General features: G+C 40.4%; 1 protein-coding gene across 1 annotated transcript; it reads right to left on the reverse strand.

Annotated features, from left to right (window-relative positions):
• Positions 1–1075: 1075 nt before the first annotated feature.
• LOC119810812 (zinc finger protein 58-like) lies at positions 1076–14443 on the reverse strand. The gene is made up of 4 exons (XM_038324472.1): positions 14085–14443; positions 11609–11735; positions 10202–10297; positions 1076–2847 (listed from the first exon to the last, which is right to left on the reverse strand). The coding sequence occupies exons 2-4, from the start codon at positions 11730–11732 to the stop codon at positions 1232–1234; spliced, it is 1836 nt and encodes a 611-aa protein (XP_038180400.1). The 5' UTR covers positions 11733–11735; positions 14085–14443; the 3' UTR covers positions 1076–1231.
• Between the last annotated feature and the right edge of the window lie 6789 nt (positions 14444–21232).

Below are 21232 nucleotides of genomic sequence, written 5' to 3' on the forward strand. Positions count from 1 at the left end.
CACACACAAGACCAAACACTCTGTAGGCAAACCACTACCTGGGTAGAATCGCAAGTTATTTCCGTAAAGGGAATGGAACTTAGTTGGGTCCTTAGGAACAAACTACTTCACTATTCCAGGAGCACAAGGTCTGGCAATTAGCCAGACCTGTTGAAAATAGCCTTGAGAGAGCAGAACTCTCTGATTTACAACAAGGTGGGACCTTTGTTTGAGGTAGCAGCACAATAACATAGAATGACCTAGAAACACGTCTCCACACATGTGGGGAAGGATCACCAAGGCATCTGGAAAAACATTTTCCTAAGCAAATGGTGTGCATACTATTGTACCCAGATCATGACCCCCAGAGAAACCACCAGAAATCAGAGAAATACAGGCTGCAAAAAGCAAGGTTTTATTGCAAGCTAGCTTGGAACCCCATCACAGTGAGGTAGAGAGAGGAGTAGAAGTTCCTAGGTTGGGTTAGCTGACTTCTTGGGAAAGATTTTACAATACTTCACACACTCATGTGTAACTGGAGACTGTTCTTAAGATTCCTGGCCACCCAGACCCAAATAATCACACAGAAACCGTATTAATTAAAACACTCCATTGCCAATTAGCTCAAGCTTCTTATTAAGTAACTCTTACATCTTAAATTAAACCATTTCTATTAATCTGAGTATCTCCCTGAGGCTGTGGCTTAACAGTAGGTTCTGGCATCTGTCTCCTTTGGCAGCTACATGGCATCCCTGACTCTTCCTACTCTCTCTATATATCTGTTTGGATTTCCTGCCTGACTTTACTCTGTAAAGCTATTGGCTGATGCAGCTTCTTTATTAACCAATGGTAATAAAACACAGTCACAGCATACAGAGGGGAATCCCACATCATACATGACATTTGCAGTCAGAATGAATCATAAGATGTGTTTTAAAGTTTGAGGAAGAAATTTTTTTTAAAAAAAAAATCTCAATTTTTTTATTTTAAGTTATTTATTTAGTATACAATATTCTGTCTGTGTATATGCCTGAAGGCCAGAAGAGGGCACCAGACCTCATTGCAGATGGTTGTGAGCCACCATGTTGTTGCTGGGAATTGAACTCAGGACCTTTGGAAGAGCAGCCAGTGTTCTTAACCTCTGAGCCATCTCTTCAGCCCCGAGGAAGAAAATTTTTAAAGACATTTGTTGGATTTCTCTCTGGCTTAAATATATCACGTTGAATAAGGATATTAAGAATTTCTCACAATGTTATGGGGTCTCTTCAGAATGAATTTTTCCTTTTTTATGTCGTCTAAGGTTTGAAGATGAGGAAAAGCACCTTCCACAGTCTTCACACTTGTAGGGTTTCTCTCCAGTGTGAACTCTCTTGTGTGTCCTAAAAGCTGAGGGACAATTAAAGGCTTTGTGACATTCTTCACATTTGTAGGGTTTCTCTCCAGTATGAACTCTCTTGTGTGTCTTAAGGGATGAGTGATAACGAAAGGCTTTGTGACATTCTTCACACTTGTAGGGATTCTCTCCAGTGTGAACTCTCTTGTGTCTACTAAGGGATGAGGGACAAAGAAAGGCTTGGTGACATTCTTCACACTTGTAGGGTTTCTCTCCAGTATGAACTCTCATGTGTCTACTAAGGGATAAGGGACACTGAAAGGCCTTGTGACATTCTTCACACTTGAAGGGTTTCTCTCCAGTATGAACTGTTTGGTGACCCTGAAGATCCCTAGAATAGGAAAAGCATTTGCCACAATGTACACGGGTAGAAGGACTGTCTGCTGAATAGATGGTTTGATGTTGTTGAAGGGATAAAGAAGACTTAAACCTTCTACCACAGTCCTCACACTTGTTGAGATTGTCTTCACAGTGAATTGTTTGATGTCGCCGAAGGGATGAAGATAAGTGGAAACATCTGCCACACTCTTCACACTTGTATGCTTTCTCTCCAGTATGAATTGTCTGATGGTCTTGAAAGTATGTAAAACTGGAGAATGTTTTGCCACACGCTGCACACTTATAGGGACTGTCTTCAGAATGGATTGCTTTATGTCGCCGAAGGGATGAGGATAAATAAAAACATTTGCCACACTCTTCACACTTGTATGATTTCTTTCCAGTATGAATTGTCTGATGTTCTTGAAGGAATTTAAAACTGGAAAGAGTTTTGCCACACGCTGCACACTTGTAGGGACTGTCTTCAGAATGAATTGCTTGATGTCGCCGGAGGGATGAACGGGAGTAAAAACATTTGGCACACTTCTCACACTTGAACGATTTCTTTCCAGTATGAAATGTCTGATGTTTTTGTAGTAATTTAAAACTGGAAAGAGTTTTGCCACACGCTGCACACTTATAGGGACTGTCTTCAGAATGAATTGCTTGATGTTGCCGAAGGGATGAAGGGGAGTAAAAGCATTTGCCACACTCTTCACACTTGTATGATTTCTTTCCAGTATATCTTGCTTGATGCTGTCTAAGGCATGACAATGAGAAAAAACACCTGCCACATTCTTTGCACTTGTGTTGGCTGTCTCTCAAATGAATTCTTTGATGTTGCTTAAGCATTGAAGAATAATAAAATGATCTGCCACAGTCTTCACACTTGTAGGATTTCTCATTAGTATGACTTTTCTGGTGTATAAAAAGGGATGAGCGAGTATTGAAGGCCTTGTGACATTCTTTACACGGGTAGGGTTTTTCTCCAGTGTGAAGTCTCTGATGTATAGAAAGTGTTTTATAAGAACTAAGGCCCTTACCACATTTTTCACACTTGTAGGGTTTCTCCCTTGTATGAATTCTCGGACATTGAATCTGTAGTGAGTTACAATCAATGGCCTTGTTGTAACTGCTGTGATCATTGGGTTTTGTTCCTGTTTATCAAAAGTTGAGATATGAACAAAGGTTAGGAAATATTCTTCATACTTACAATGCTTATCTTTTTTTTAAAAAAAAAAAACTTTTTGTACATATTGAAGCATCAGTGAAAAACCACAGTCATTTCAAAACATATAGAATATAAATAAGAATAAATGATAAAATATTGTGGGTAGAAATGACCTATACTACTAGTAGACTAAGAGGACATCCAAATAGAACGTAGACATAATGGCATACAATTCAAAGTTAAGGAGCTAAGTAAGTTGCAAGAGCATTTTACTAACAGAAATAAACCCATTAAATGAATAGATATTTTATATCACAGGATACCCAGGAAATTAGAAAGCAGGTGAGTCTGTGAAAAAGAAAGGTAATTTTGACTTTGTGAATTTGAGACATCGTCTAATACAAATCTTTTATCCTGCACATATAGCTTTATTTTGGGGGTACAAAAGATATGCTGCACAAGTAGTCTACATAAAGATGAAATTCATAGTTCAAATTCAGGACATTATTTTACGTTTTATTTGAATGACACAAAAATACATGCTTGAAACATGTCAAGTCATGAAAAATCAAAAAAAAACAAAAAAATATTTTAGGTTCTTCTGCATATCACACAAATTTTGCTTAGACAATATATTTATCAAAGAGATGGCAAAATTACTTCTTTCATTTTTTTTTTTTTCTGAAGCCAAGGTTTTTTTCGGTGTACACCTTGCTGAACTTGAACGAATTATCAAGACCAGGCTGGCCTCAAACACTATCATGGAAGGAGAAAAAATTTCTAACTTCCATTATCCAGTGCTCTGTCCATGTCATCAAAGTTAAGCTAAGTTTAACTAAGTCACATGTGCCACGTGAGGACCCGCCACTACAGGTGACTAAAGCAACACAGCCTGAGGAGGAGGCGAGGTGGGCAGTGAAAGCTCACCCAGAGCAGCCATCCTGAGTCACCTGCCAGAGACACCTGGACCAGCTCCTCTGCTGGGAAACACTGTTTTGTACAATATGAATATGTAGTACTCCCATTGTTAATAAAAGCGGATTGGCTGATGGTTAGGCAAGATTTTCTTGGCAGAGAAAATACTGGGAAGAAGAAGGGAATAGTGAGAGGAGTCACCAGCTGTCAGAGACCAGCTTCAAGTAGTGTACCACCTACCAGGGTAGGGGCATGAGAACTGGAAAATAAGTGAAGAGAATGAAGACACAAATGAAAATAATAAAACGGAGGGCTGGAGAGATGGCTCAGAGGTTAAGAGCATTGCCTGCTCTTCCAAAGGTCCTGAGTTCAATTCCCAGCAACCACATGGTGGCTCACAACCATCTGTAATGAGGTCTGGTGCCCTCTTCTGACCTGCAGACATATACACAGACAGAATATTGTATGCATAATAAATAAATAAAAAAGAAAATAATAAAATGGAAAACATAGGATAGTACCCAGGGGAGAGTTCCAGTAAATACTGAAATCAGCCTGTGTTTAATTTTCCATACACTTTTATTCCCCAGTACCACAGGGAGAGAGGAAAACAGACTGCCTTAACATGATACACAGGGCAAATAGAGTAGTTATTTATTTCATTACTTTCAGGCATCAAGACTTAAGCATTCTGTTCTTTAGGCAGCAAACCCACCCAAGACCAAGTATCCAGAAGATAGTTACTCACAAGGACAAACCTCTTATTTCAAAAGATGGAACAGACATATGCTTCAATATCCTGAACATTGGTCAGGGTCGAGTATGTCCACCTGTATGGACCATCTTAATATCAAAAACACCAAGTACCACACCCTAAGTCAGGATGTGTAGCCACACTTGTTCTCAACAACGTTGAACAAGTTAAAACTCTATGACCTTCAGGCAAGGTGGATAAAAGCTCACATATATGGGCCTCCACAGTCAGCACACACAGACAGGAAAAAAGATGAACATACTGTGTTAAAAGAAGGAATTGCCATGCAACAAAGGGTAGGTAAGAACAATGGTTTTATTTAAAAAGTAAGAGCTACTTAAAAATGAACCCAAGCCACTGACTATTTACAACCAATAAAAAGCCTCTGTTTTGGTTATTCTGGAGCATCTCTTGGAACAGAAAACTCCACCTACAAATGGCAATCAAACTTGGCTCACCCTGCTGTGTTCCTACCACCAGTAGCCTTTAAGTTACCCACCCTCTTGGGCGTGACATATTTAGGTTTTCAATGGGTAACTGCTTTAAGCTCAGAAAAGGCTGATTCAGTAATCACACATTTATTAGAAGTTATGACCATCATGGGTATACCTGCACAAATAAAGACAGATGATGGTCCAGCATATGTCTCTAAGAAAACGAAACAGTTTTTTGCTCATCATAATATTAAGCATATTATAGGTATATCACACAATCCTACAGGTCAGGCAGTTATAGAAAGACCAAACTGAAATATAAAGGATATGTTAAACAAACAGAAAGGGATGGAAAATAGCCCCAGAAATAGATTGCATAATGCTTTATTAACCTTAAATTTTCTTAACGCTAATGAGAAAGGGACAACAGCAGCAGAGAGACATTGGATAATAGAAAAGTCTTCTGAATTAAATCAGTTGGTGTATATTAAGGATGTGTTGACTTCACAATGGAAACCATTGGGGAAGGAGTTTCGCTCTTGTTTCCACAGGAGAAGAAAAACTATGGGTACCATCGAAATTAATAAAGATTTGAACTTTGAAAAGGAAAAACCTCTTAAAAAAGAGAAATGACAGCTCATCCACAATGGTGACAGCCATACAGGTAGTAAGGAAACCTCATAAGGGTTGGGGCAGGGTTCTGTTCTTGTCTTTGCAGGAAAATACTCATCTTTAAAAGGTAAAGAGACCCTGAACATCTAGATGCCTAAAGAAGAAAAAAATAATTCTCTAGATAGGCTCATCAAGCAGAGAGAATTATGACTTATGAGGACATGTCATCTGAGGGTAAGAATCTCAAAACATAAACTAAGATAATAATCACGATTCACTTAAAAATTCAAAGCTGGTTTTGGAGTTGGACACTGGCTCTGTCCTTCTCTAAATCTTAGCATATTGTTAAAATAAAAATTCAGAGTTTCTGTCTTATGACAGGAGCCGCCATGATATGGGACAGAAAAAAAAATCAGAAAATTTACTTTTCTTCATACCTATTTTTGTCTCTATTGTACTTTTCATTGAATATATATGTCTGCATATGTCTATATAAATAATGTTTGTTTTCCACAATGAACAATGAATTTTCCTGCAGTAATCTTTGAAGTTTCCAGGAAGAACATGGGGCCCCACAACAACAACCCCACCTGGTTGATATGACATCATGATGCTGATAGCGCTACTGTAAGACCTGCTTTGGGTCCCAGCTGCTCAAGACGGTTCCAACTTGGTTAGTGAAATGGTGTACTATTTTTTTTTACAATGTTCTGGCCAGAACTCCAAATAGGAACTTCAGAAAAACCCTACCGAATACTCAGAGACTATTTGTAATTATACCAGACAGTAATCTTGGAACTTAACCATCATTTTAATTTCACAGGATCCCATAGAAAGAACATCGCCCCCATGACAGCTGGAAGTAATTCTAGAAGACAACATCCCTTCTCCCAACAAAGTTTGCCCTCAGGGTTAGGGACATCACGTAGGAGTTGATTATAATTGGTATAGGGTTGGGGGTTGGGGGGGAAATTTTATAGGGCTAAGGGATCTCTTTGAAAATAAAGGAGGGAGAAATTGGGAGGGATAATAGATTAGTGTGAGCTTACTTGTACTAATGAGTAATAGAGTGAATACTTGTGAGCTATTATTTATAGGCAATTACATTGGTATAGATCCTTGTATATTGATACAAATAAGTTATAGTGAATATGTTCCTATTTTCATCTATATTTGTATATCTAGGCAGTTATTTTGTCATATTGTATGCACGCATGCATGCTTCTACCTCTGCTTAAAACATTTTTATATATTGATATAATTTTAGGATATATTTATCATACTGCAATTATATTTATCATATTGCAATGTACATTTCTACCTCTGATCAAGATATTTATACATTGTTTACATTTTGAGGTCATTTATTTGCTGCACAGTTGTTTATTGTATAATATCCTAATATGAAGTCTTAGTCTTTAAGTTATATAGGTATTACGAATTGTAGATCAATAGTCATCTATGTCTGTCATACTTATAGTTAGACTAATCAAGTTCTTTAGATACACAGAGATTGTATTCTGCATAGATAGGTAATCTTCAACCACTTCAAAGAGCTGTAGAATACGGCATTTAAATAACTTAAGGTTCTGTTGAAGTGAGACAGGATTGCTCCTGGCAGCACCAATCTATTCCAGAGAGAATGTTGTGCATGGAAGACACTCCAATTGGAGCTTGTTTCCTTCTTGGAAAAACTGGCCTTTGGGCAAGGAACTGCCCATGTGTCAACCACTGACAAAATGCATGACGTCCAGACAGGGCAATCAGGATCCAAGAAAAATGACTGTCAAATCTTGCTAAGACAGGGTAAGACGGTTTTGAAAAAATTTTAAACTCTGAAAATGGTATGTCAATTAATCTAGGCCTTAGCCAAAGTTGGTTGCTCCAACATTGAAAATAAGATTTTGGGTGATTGGCTAGGTAGCCAGTTCTCTCTGTCATTTATTGTACATTTTGGAAGTTGCTTGATTGCACTTCCTGCCTACTCAAGTAATATTATTTCCTTTCTTGGGTCTTTGATGGGGTTGAAGACTACATAGGTGTAGTTACTTTCCTCTCATGACTTAGCCAAGTTATTTACTGTGCAAGACTTAAACTCATTAGGATAGGATAATTATTGAAACATTTATCACGTTTCTTGCTTGATATATTGTTCTTATTGTATATAATTTTGTATTAGGTTTAGAACATTTAAACATTTAAACAAAAGGGAGAGGTGCTACAGGAATTCCTACAGCTAGTAGCCTTTAAGTAATCTGCCCACTTGGGCATGGCCTCTTATACTATTTATGCCAATGTAAAGCTTGTGTCCGGCCTCTTTTCCAGCTGTGGGATTTGGTTGCTGTTCTCCGTTCCAGCAGAGGATTGTGACTTGTGAGTCTACCCCTAAATAAATAATCCTCTATTAGTCTCAATTTTGAGCTAGTGTGGGATTTCTATTAAGTGTCCTTCACCACTCAAAACCACATAAGACATGAGGAACCTTAAAAAATGTTCTCAATACACAAAAGTGGAGACAAATGCATCTTCCTGGTATTGCCTCTCTCATGTGGCCTGCAGTACAGAGATGCACGCCCTGGTGGTTGCCTATAGATTTGAGCCACTGACTTGAGCTCCACCACTTCGGTGGGTGGCAGGTTTAGGGTTTTGCTCATGTGGACAGAAAAGGTTACAGATGCTCAGGAAAGATAGATTTAGATAGAAAAAAAAAATCTGTAAATGGGTACAGTGTGTTTAAAAATGTATAAAGTCTCACGAAAGAACAAAAAAATGGTATAGACAGTTTTAAAATAAAGTAAAAGTCCTTAAAAGGGGAATAAAAATAAAAGAAAAAAGACACACAAAAAGTAAAATCCACTGAGTGTCCAGAATCCATGTGTTACTGTGTTGTCTAGATTTTCTGACTGCTAATGAAGAAATGAGAGCTGCGGAGACTCACTGGATTGTGAAAACTGCTAGATTAAAGCAACCTATGTAGTTTTCACATGTCTTGACTTTACAAGGAAAAAGAAGTTTGTTAGTTTGGGAGAGAGGTTATGTTTTTATTTCCAACAACATGAGAGGCTATTTTTATATGTATACTTTTGTTATATATTAGACAAATGGAGAAAACGCTGTGGAATAACACTGTGAAGATGTGTTGTTTTATTGTTAATAAAAAGCGGATTAGTCTATAGCTAGGCAGGATTTTTGGGGCAGACCAAATCCTGGCATTAGAAAGCCAGAGTCAGAGCAGGGACCAGGATTCTGAGAAGCCAGCAATAAACATGCCGTATGAAGAAAAGGTACTGCCACGTGGCAGAGTGTAAATAAGACGTATGGGTTAATTTAAAATGTAAGACATAATTTGTAATAAGTACGAGCTGTCAGTTGAGCATTTACAATCAATATAAAGTGTCTGTATGGTTATTGGGGAGCAGCTGGCCGCAAAAGCCTGATCCATCGAGTTGCTGATGAAAAACATTGCCTAAATTAACCAGTCATGATCCCATTAAAAACACAGAAGCTAATGAAAATATACACTAAGGACATTTGAGAATCAATAGGAGACCTGAAGAAGAAGTGAGCACAAGATCTTTTTGTTCAGTTGGACTTATGGTAATATTAACCATAATGTTTCCTCTAGGTCTAGCCACGGTGCATATCCTGAATGTATCTGAAATAAAATGTATTACTAGTACTGATGTATCTGGAAAAACCAGATTCACATATAAAAGTTTATGATTGCTTTAACAAGTTGTGACTGGGTATATATCGAAATAACATCTCTGTACATGATAAATAGATTAACGTGAAAGAGAAAAACAAATGGAGCCTTACAACTTACTAACAGGCCTAAATCTACTAACTGTCATGAACGAGAAGCACACAAACGCTGTACCCATAACCGATTTGATGGGCATCTCTGAATCAACAGTCCAAGGCCTTGCAGGTCACCCTATCCTACTCTTCCTACATATAATGATCAGGACCTGCTGAATCAACTGGTGGTAAAGTTGTTAAAAAAATAAAAAGGCAAACAGGCAATGTTAAAGTAGTGTACCTAATGGCCAAATAAATCCCCTTTATACAATATGTGAATGCTTTGACTCTTCCCTAAGATCAGTTGGAAATGGACTGTCAAAATTACATTAGGTTGCTCTGGGTTTTATCCAATGCTTCCAACCCCCCAATTGTTCTGACCAACAGAACTGATACCACTGAGCCTCTGTCCCTGCCTGCCTCTCTGTGATGGAATTGTGGGTTTCCCTTTATTAACCCAATATGTTCACTTTGGTCTAGAGATCTTTCTGTCATCAGTCTGCTTTCAACATCTATAAATAAATGACTCTTGGTCATAGCAGGACTGATTTCTATTTCCCTGAGTCTTACATTACGATGGAGACTCAACAAACAGGAAAACCTTGGAGATCACTGTAAATAGAAGCACAGCTTGTTATTGGGAAATCCAAAGAGACTTAAAACCTCATAAACCTCTGAGACATGTACTCTGACAACAAAGACCTGAAGGAGAGACCTTAAGAAAGGTTCCCATGATATCATGTTTCAAGGCACATGGGAAAGCCTCACTTTCTGTTAGATAGTTGGATCTCAGCTCTGCCCCTGAACCCCTCATTCCTACACACCTGGATGCACTGTGGCTGCTGCTTGTCTCTTCCCATCTGAAGGCTCTGGTCTTTGCTCCAGAAATGTCACCAGGTGTGGCTTAGGGACAGCAAGACCTGTTTGTAGAAAAAGGGAAGAAGTTTCTTTATGTGTTCTTATACACGGAATTGACATGTCCCTAGCTGTACATGGCTTGTCAGGACAGAGATGAGGTGACAAATGACTGCAGACAATCAGTTCCTTAAGTGTTTTCAGACAGGATCACTACAACATGTGAAGTAGCTGTACAGTGGAGGCTCACGACTTTAATGCCAGCACTCGGGAGGCAGAGGCAGGTGGATCTCTGTGAGTTCGAGACCAGCCTGGTCTACAAGAGCTAGCTCCAGGACAGGCTCTAAAGCTGCAGAGAAACCCTGTCTCGAAAAACCAAAAAAAAAAAAAAGATAAAACCAGAGAGAAATCCTGCCTCAAAAAAAAAACCAAAGAGGGGGAAAAAACAGAAAAGCAAAAAAAAAAAAAAAAATATGAATTTTACTTCAAGGGGAAAAACAGTAAAACTGAATCGTAAAACACTTCAATTAAAGAGTGTGCTCCATGTCTCATGCCACTAAATTTCTAAAAGTCACACTAGAGTGAAGGAAACATACATTTAACAGAGAAAGATCAAGCACAGAATGAAGCAAACAGTAAAATGATTATTTTTAAAATCATAATTTATTTTAATTTTTCATATACACTAGTGTTTCGCCTTCATGTATGTCTACGGGAGGGTGATATATTAATCTTAGTAATCTTTGTCAGTGAGAAATACAGAGTCAGATATCAGCTAAGGAAATGAAAGATGAGAGAAGCACCAGTGACATCCTACCCTCTTCCATTCCGCCGTCCAAAAGGCAGAGATCCTGTCTCAGCCCCGCCTTTCCACGTCCTGTTCCCTTCTCTACAGTCTTCCTATCTCTATGGTCAGCTGATGGCTAGTTCTACCCTCTGACTCCAATCAAGCTTTATTTGTCAGAACACAACACAATCAAAACATCACACAACATGGGGATGTCAGACCTTGGGTTTACAAACAATTGTGAGCTGCCATAGGAGTGCCGGTGATGTGGGATTTCCTGCCTGGGCTAACAGGCCAAACTGTATTGTAATTAATATAGATTCTGTGTGATTATTCGAGTCTGGGTGGCTGGGAAGGAAAGTGTAGTTTCCTTTTACTTAATGGTCCTCTAGAAGAGCAGTCAGTGCTCTTAACGACTGAGTCATCACTTCAGCCCTGAAATGATTTTTTTATAAAGCAACCTCCTTCATTTTTTTGAAAACAAAGGATATGAAACTGACTGTTGAAATGCTCCCCTGAGAAACCATACAAAGCAAGGAAGCGATATGTTGATGCTGAAATAAGAAGTCACTATAGATGAGATGCTCACCCAGGAATTCAAGGTGGCTGTAATTCTCCAACATCACATCCCTGTACAGATTCCACTGAGCAGGCTCCAGACATTCCCTCTCTTCTGGAGAGAAATCAACGGCCACATCCCAGAAGGAGAGCATTTCCTGAAATAAAGATCAGTGAATTTAATTTAAATACCAAGATGTATTGTGCTTCATATTTATCCTATTAAGTTGAAACCAGCTACGGCCATTTTGAGAAGAGACCATGTCTACGGTGACATTTTCTTAACTAGTGATTGATATGAGATCTCACAGCCTATTATCTCTACTCCCTGCACTGGGCACACAAATCTTTTTTTTTGAGACAGGGTTTCTCTGTGTATCTTGGGTGCCTGTCCTGGAACTAGCTTTTGTAGTCCAGTCTGGCCTCAAACTCACAGAGATCCGCCTGCCTCTTTCTCCCAAGTGCTGGGTTTAATGGCGTGCAACACCACTGCCTGGCAAGACTACAATTCTCTATGGTACAGGAAAGCAGTCTGGGGGAGTTAGTAAGCAGTGTTCTTCTGAGGCTGTTCTCCAGTTCTTGCCTCTGGTCCCTGTCTTTTCTTTTTTTAAATATTTATTTGTTATGTATACGATATTCCATCTGTGTGTATGTCTGCAGGCCAGAAGAGGGCACCAGACCTCATTACAGATGGTTGTGAGCCACCATGTGGTTGCTGGGAATTGAACTCAGGACCTTTGGAAGAGCAGGCAATGCTCTTAACCTCTGAGCCATCTCTCCAGCGCTATGTCTTTTCTTCCCTCAGTGATGGAATATTACCTGAAGTAGGCATATGAAATAAAGCCTTTCTTCTCCAAGTATCTTTCATTATGGTCTTTTTCACAGAGGTGGAAACCCTAACACAGGTATCGTGTGTCTGTGCATACAAATCTAGATCTGGCCCAAGATGAAAGGGAGCTAGAAATGTTCTCACAGAGGGAGTAATATCCTTGACATGTCTGAAGTGGCCACATGAGCTCACACTGACCCATCAAAAGGAAAGACAAGGCAAGCGATCCTATAAGCTCAGCTGGCCATGATCCATTTAAGACAGATGAAATATGAAATAAATGCACCCACAGCACATGTATTTAGTGTTATGTGCTACTACACACCACACATATATGCATTCCTCACAGGAGAAAGTCACGGTGAGGGAGAAGAAATTTCTCAACAGTTCATGCGCACAGTCATGAAAGTGAAGTGTAATGAAAACACAGAGTCTGATGCACCTGAGATCTATGGTACCTCAGATGTTTTTCCTTCCTGTGTTCTTTAACCGGCAGAGAAAATGAAAACAATGTAAAGTGACTCATTCATTCACCCTTGCCTCTCCTGTACCAGGGTGCTTCTCCATCCCATTCTTTCTGGCAGTTAATCACCCTCCCTATGGCTAGCCCCATTTATAGGGCCGATAATAACAATCTATTTTTTCTCCTAGCAACCTGCCTTCTCATCTCCCTTAAGGAACAGATGCCTGAGGTCTCCAGGATGGCAGTTAACTGGATGCTCCTACAGGCACACCTCCCACTGAATGTGAGCCCACCAATTCCCAACTCCCTTTCCTCTATTTAGTGCCATGACCACAGAAAGTAGAAAGACTTGAGTAGTCGCCCCTAAACCCAAAGAATCTAGGATGTTTGGGTGGTATCCATATAACCAGAGTCTGAAATGTTTGGGTAGAAGATCCATCTCAAACCCACTCCTCTGAGAGTTGCCCCAGTACAGACTCCACCTCAGAGAAAGCCCAGCAAAGGATGACCCCTCCCCAGAGATGCTAAATACCACTCCCACAAAGTATTTAAACAGCACCTAGAAAACACATGGTTTTCTGGTCATCCTTTCCTATCTCCTCTTGGAGGGCTGGAAAGCCATTATGGAACGTTGATATCCATCAACCCTGGACTTTTTCAACTTCTGTTTGATTTGGTCTTATTCGGATCATTTCATCAGCAGAGAGGCATATCGGGGAACAGAAACTTCATGAACGTCAAGTACATTACATTAGGCCGGCTACAAAGCAAAGGAAGGGCCAGAAACTACGTTTGCTCTGAAGATACTGAGAAATCTCACAGCATTCATACAAGTATGGGTCAGCTAGAAAAGTGTGTTTCCCCACCAAAGCTGCTCAGTGAGCTCCCAGCTCCCCCTCAGGAGCAGACAGTCAGCTGGCCATCCTTAGCTTGCAACCCTGGACCTTGCACTCCGCGCTCCCAGGCTGCTCTCCTGTCCCAGAAGCCCAAGGCGGACTCGGGCTGCACGCGGCGTCCTAAGGAAGCCATCACTCAGGGCACAGTCCCTGTCGCCCTCTCCCCAGCCCTGACCTGCAACCTCAGGCGTCCCAGCCATTTGAGCACCGCACCTCCAAAGCAGCTTCTTCCGCCCTCCCACCCAACCCAGGTCCGCTCCCTCCAAGATGGACCCGCACCCCGCACAGTGCCTCAGGCTGCACTGCAACCTGGACCAACCTCCAAGTCAGAGACGCAACAGGAATGCGCAGCAGGCAAGACTCTCGCCCAACTTTCAGGAAGGGACGCATGTGGAGACCTAAACCCGAATGAGATTTCCTGGACGGCATCTTGTGACGTCAAAGACGCAAGGACTACATTTCCCAGAAATCTGCGCGAAGCATAAATGGCTTTTTAGGAGGGACGCAATTAAAAACAAAACTAAACTAAACTAAGCGAAAGTAAGTGCTAGGGGCTGGAGAGATGACTCAGTGGTTAAGAGTACTGACTGCTCTTCCAGAGGTCCTGAGTTCAATTCCCAGCAACCACATGGTGGCTCACAGCCATCTATAATGAAACCTCGCGCCCCCTTCTGTCTTGCAGGCACACATGGAAGGAATGCTGTACACATAATAAATATTTAAAAAAAGAAAGAAAATAAGTGCTATATCCAAGTTGAATATCCCCGAAAATGGAACTCCACAGCACTGGATTCCGAAAGCACAAGAGAGTTTTTAATATTTAACATCGTGTTTCGACTATGCTAATTAGTGGGTGAGCCAAAGTCAGCCTGGAAACCAGGAAAGGGGAGAACTTTTAAAGAGGAAACGCCATAATTAGGGGAGTTCATGTCCTGTCGTCTTGGGTTTGGGTAAAAAGGGCATAGGGTAAGGTAACTTCTGAAATCATTGGTCAGTTTGGGGGCATGAAAACCCTAACAAAGGGCCATTAATAACTGACAAGGTTTTAGGGACAGGATGCCTCCTAGGAACATCTGGACCTCCTTAAGTGTAATGGCCCTGCTCCCTAGCTCCATCACTGGCTTTTTTCAGGGTATCTGTTCAAATTCTGCTATCGCAGCTCATTTCTGGAGATGAGATTTCTGCCACCCTCATCCCCACCTGCTCATTATATGGCTTAAGATGAATCTCCTTTAGAACTGAGTTTGAAAAGTCAGGTCCTCACAGAAGCAGAAATTGAATAACACATCATGTGTGGAGGGGATCATCAATGCATCTGGCTACTATTATTTATCTAAATAAATAGAAATATCTGCTTTTAGAACATTACTACCATTGCACATATATAAACATAACTGTTGAACCTAGGGTTTGGTGTCACCACAACAGCCACAAGCATGTGCATCTCTAAGGGTTCTCCTAATCTCCTGTCCTGAGCCAGTGCCCCTGACTGTAAGACAGGGAAAAGGAGGTCAACAAACAGCCTAAGAAGACATTGTGTGATTAAGAACAGCTAACAGGCTGCCTAACTCCAACTGAGACTACCATTGTTTATCTACTGGTAAAAAGGGGTCTGCTAAAACAAAGGTAACATATCTATTTGTTTTTCCAGCTTGGAATGTGTGGTTCTGGCATAAACGCATGAGGCCTCATCTTTCCTGTGGAAGCGAGGTTGTACAGGGTAGAAATATTTAAAAGGATGTGCATCCTCACAGCCGTAGGAGGAAACCCTCCAACCAGGAATTGAGTCCAGTGGCCTCAGATGTCAATGTGGATGTCACTGGATGCTCATTATGGAGTCAAATCCTCGGTCACCCCTTGGCCCCTGAGAGCCTGCTGGAACAAAGCACTAAACTTCAGATGCAGTGCCGTCTACTGTCTCAGGCTGTGGTTAGGGTCACAGACCAAAGGAGCCTCTGAGACCACAACAGCATAGACTATGGTGCTGCAGTGACCACTGGAACCTCCCAAGTCAGCACCTCACATGTAACATGGAAGCCTGATTGTTGGGGTTCCTGTCCCACCAGGTTCCCATAATCAAGTTCCAAAGAAAATCACACAGAGGTCTACATAAGTTATAAACTGCTTGGCCCATTAACTCAGGCTTCTTATTAACTCCTACAACTTATATTAGCCCGTTATTCTAGTATTTACTAGCCACATAGCTCGGTACCTTTTTCAGAAGGGTAGGTCACATCTTCCTTCTTTCTTGTCTGGGCAGGACTAGGGATAAAGCTTCCTTCTTCCCTGAACACTCCTGTTCTCATTGTCCCGCCTCTACTTCCTCTCTGGTTGTCCTGCCTATACTTCCTGCCTGCTACTGGCCAATCAGCATTTATTTAAAACATAATTGACAGAATATAGAATTTTCCCACACCATTCCTCACATCCATAGTGGTGTCACACCATTGGATCCAGGGCTGTAGTCTCTGTACTGTCCCCAGTATTTCAGTCCTGGGTTATTCTCAGGGAACTGCACACTTTATAGAGATCTTTGTGTCCCATGTTGATTGCTTCTTTATTCTCAATTGTAAATAACCCAAAAAAACATGCATGTCCATTAACATATTAATGGAAAATAATTTAATAATTATAAATGTGTGTTCATTACACATACACACACAGAGAGAGAGACACACACACACACACCGAGGAGATGCTATTTAGCTTTACAAAAGTATAATTACAAAATTAACAGAAAAATGGATGGATGTCAAATGTATATCAGTTGAGGTCACTCAATCCTATGAAGAAATATACTGCATGGTCTCCCTAATATATTTGATCTAGAAAATTATGTGTGTGTGTGAGACAGAGAGAGAGAAAAAAAATACATATGTTGCTACACTGTATAAAGTAGAAAAGAGGATATAGGTTAAATATAGGGGATGAGGGAAGATTTAGAGCAAATAACAAACATGGGTTGGGAAAGAGGACATAAGGCCTATTAAGGTAACTGATTTTCAAGTTCCAATTCTGCCGTGGATTTTGCTTTTCATGCTGTACCAGTACATAATTGTGGCTGTTCTAAGATTGTAGCGTGTCGTCACAAGCTCTGGCGGGTGTGGCCGCGCATTTTTACTATCTTTTTTATTTTAACTTGTAATTATAAAATTAGATTTTTTAAATCTTTTTTTCTGTTTTATTCCCTGTCAGGGTCCAACCCCAACATAAATTATCTCTCTGGACTGGCATGGAGGCTCGGGAATAATTGAGACACAGTTTACACAGCGATATTGGGAGTCTCGGGTACATTAAAATCATGAAGGTCACCCACGTTTATTCTCAAAACAGCTTTTATCCCCAAGGGTAAACTGAGGGGGAAGTTCATTAGCATTCTGTTTCCAGGGTAGCAGGACTAAAGTCACTAGCTTGGATTAACACCTCTTCCCAGGCGATCTCTATAGTTACGATATAGTTACGAAGAAGGGAGCAGAACAACATTAGCATTTCCTGACCCAGGCGACTGCCAGTCTGTAAGTGCTAGGTGACCATCTCAGGTACAGAACTGTGGCTTGAGAGCCTGGCCACCATACAGTGCAGAAATATGTGGCCTGTATAATATTGCCCCACAAGTGACGGACTCTGGGCTGCTGACTGTGGGGTTGGATTCCTTGTGCGGGAGGGTTAGAATTAGATGCCTACTGCACGCGGGTCAAAACTGAGCCAGTTACAGTGCATGTGTGTGGAACCGTTGCAATCCCGGCAGTAACTTAGGTGATGGCTAGGGAAAAGCTATATTATTTTCTAATTAATTTTTTACCCATTTAGCAGTGATAAAAGCTGCATTTCTGCGACCCTCATGCTCACAGGCTTTAAATATTTTTATCATTGTTTTTGTTTTACTTTAAGTTTTTTTTAGCTATTAGCATACATAACTGATTATTGTTTATAAATTTTTACTCCTGAATTTTTGCTTTTATGAATTTTTTTAATTTTATTTTTTACTCTTGAGTGCTTTTTTACTCACTTATTTACCTGTGTTGTAATTTTTTGTGAGTTTTTTAATGTTTTTCTCCATAAGTCTGGTCACTTCTCTGATTTTTTTAAGGGTTTACTGATTACCTTCACATTGGGCACCACTATGTCAAAGTCCACGGCCAGCCCAGATCATAAAGTATCTTTTGATCCAGAGGGAAGGTGGAGAAATATTTGAGACATAACACACATGACTTGGAAGGGAGTTTTTAGGGATCCTTTATGAAGTGCTGAATTTACATCCTGAAAATCACCCGTGTTTATTTTCCAAAAAGCTTTCATACCTAGTTAGCTGGGAGGATGACTGTTGTCACGTCCACACCATTTTATGCCCATTTTGTCACGTCTTTTTATCTATGACTGCTCTGTATAGACTGCTCTGTCACATATATTAACACCTCGTACACAGGCGACCTCTCAAATTACAAAAAAGTATCAGAGCAACATTAACATATCCAGACCCTATGCTTAGGATCGCATCAGTTTGTCTCAAAAGGCTAGGAGACAACCTCTGTGTGGCAGATATAAAGTGTGCCTTGCCAGGTCACTCAGACTTCTCGTCACAATACACTGTAAAATTATGGGCCTGTATGAACTAGCCCTACATCTCAGTATTTATGAAACTGGGCCTTATTTTAGGCTCATTTGTTGCTAGCTTTTACAATGTTACCTGTTCCTGCTCATCTATGTTTTGATGTGGGTCTGTATACTGTTCTCTCTGTATGTATTACTTTCCTGCTGTCTCCATGACTGTCTGCATGCTCCCCAGCTTCTGACACCTGCATGTCCCCCTCTTTCTTCCTTATCCTTTTCTCCTCTAGCCTAGATTTCTCCTCCTATTTATTCTCTGTGCTTGCTAGCCCTGCCCATCCTCTTCTGCCTAGCTATTGGCCAATCAGCTTTTATTAGACCAATCAGGTGTCTTTAACAGGCAGGTGAAAAAAATATAACACATCTTTACATTATAAAACAAAGAGAGCCAAACCAAATGTAACACATTTTTACATTGTAAACAAAGACAACAGGAACAAATGCAACACATCTTTACATTGAAAACAAAGGCATCAGAAACAAATGTAACACATCTTTACATTATAAACAAAGACAGCAGGAACAAATGTAACACATCTTTACATTGTAAACAAAGACAGCAGGAACAAATGTAACACATCTTTACATTGTAAACAATTTGTTTTACACAGTTAAAATAATCTTGCACAGCATAAACAAATGTAACATATCTTTGCCTAGTTAAAATATCTCACAGCACTGTAGTTTTCAAGTTTAGTTAATTTTTATGTATGAATGTTTTTGCTTTCAAAATAAGAGGATTTTAAATTAAAGAGAGACAAATAAGAAATGCCAAATGAGATTATGAGTCTCTGCTATACTAATTACTCCTAAGTGTGTCTGTCTCGGCTATACTATCTACTCCTGACAGTGTGAGCCTTTGCTATATCTACTCCTCAGGTCAATGTTGCCAGGTGGCAAGTCCTCTGAGCAATTGCCCCAGAGAATCTTTCAGCACAAATCTGGCTGAACTCGGTGATGGGTGACTAGTGAGCCAATGACGGGAAAGGTTTTTTGGGGGGCTGCCCCAACCTAAGACAGGAAATGTGTTTTGACCTGGATGCTTTCCCATGACGGGTAAGGAATATTGCCTGACGTCCAATGCCACCCAAGACAGGCCTAGTCATATAATTTATATAAAAGGGGGACCTGTAGGGTCCGGGACTCACGTACGGTACAGTGGTGCATGAACTGAACCGAGAGGGTAACACAGAATCTGGTGTTACACCAGACTGCAGCTCTGAAATAACCATTCTCTTTAGGAACAAATGTAGATCCATTAAAGCTATTTCCATTCATAAGGAAACCTCCCTCTGTGTTGTGAGGAAATTGATACCTAGGTCTGCAGAGACGCCAAGAAGGAAGAAAATCCTGACTCACATACATAACAAACCTGACATTTTTTTAGGTGCCTAGCTGACTACATCTTAGACATTTTTTAAAAAAACAGAACCTTTCTATACAGCAGCCTTTTTTTATTATCTGCAACAGAAGTTTAAGCTGGAAGCACATTTCTCTGTGTTTTCTCTAATGTGCACAAGCTATTTACATGTAAATAAACTGTTTTTGCAAAATTCAGTCATAGAAAATATATGATGTGTTGTCTCGGAACTTTCTACCCACCATGTTCAGTTGACAGCTACAGAGCTTTTCTAAGTTTAATGATGATGGATGACCAGGAACTAAAGCACCTGTGATCACTATGACATAGGAGGCAGAGGAGGGTGAAGAAGCCACTGCTCATAGTTCCTCTGTTGTACTCATGACAAAGCCAAGAAGATACAAGGTGACTGGCCACACCTCACCCCTGCAGAGTCATTCCTCGCCCCAGGCTACACTGATTCAGAACCCTTTAGTCCTCAGCATCTGAGCTCTTCTGGTAGTCCTTCCTTTCACTTGCTCCCTCATGAGGTTTTCCCTACAGGGGTACTGACCTACTGTAAACTTCATGAGTAAGATTCAGGTACTGTAATCACTGATAAAACAAGTTTGGACATATACAAAACCAACAAGCTGTAAAATGATATTTATTTTGGGAGAATTTAATACATGGATGTTGCATCCTTTACTTAAAGTTCCATATTCCTTCACCAATTGCACCTTACCCATGGAAACATGATAGTCTCCTAACTCAGTGGGCTTTTTCTTTGTTATTTCTTCAATGCGCTTAGTATTTACTCAATGTTTAGGGGTGTAGGACAGTTGACTGGAACCTCATTGACTGTCTCAATAGCCATCAATTGCCAGTAGTTCCTCCACACAGGTGAGACAGGGCTTAGGCACCCGTACTTGTTGTATGGAGGGGTTCAGCTTATAGAAATATTGTCCACATAGTCATAGTCACAGAATATACATACATTAAATGGTATTAGCATTTCTATCAATGTTTCACTGTTCTAGAAATGTCTCAACATTTCTACTGCTTCAGGGCACACATCTACTATACCTGGCTCTGACATTCTTCCCAACTCTTCTCCATGACTTTTGGCTTTAGATGTGTGCAAGGGAAATCACTTACAATGTGTGATACAGTATCACCTATGGATTAGGACCCTCCACAGATGAATATTCTTCACATTTTGATCATTTTGCATCTGTGTAGTCTTCTCCATCTACCACACGATTAATACATTCTGGGGAGGGTTGAGAGGTGCCTGACTGTGGGTATAAAGTTGAGAACTTGGGTTCATTTAGTTACTGTCCGCTCATTAGAATGACAGCATTAAATCCTCCCTAGGACTTATCACCCAGTCAGGCACAGGTTTATCACAAATTAACATCACATGAGTTACAGTTTGTAGAAGGAGCTTCAAATGCAGTCAGCAAATGATTGGTTACCCCAGAGCTTTAATGCCATTGTTGCTCTACAGGCACTGCTGT

Source organism: Arvicola amphibius, chromosome 3 (assembly GCF_903992535.2).
Source record: "Arvicola amphibius chromosome 3, mArvAmp1.2, whole genome shotgun sequence".
NCBI classification, from domain to species: domain Eukaryota; kingdom Metazoa; phylum Chordata; class Mammalia; order Rodentia; family Cricetidae; genus Arvicola; species Arvicola amphibius.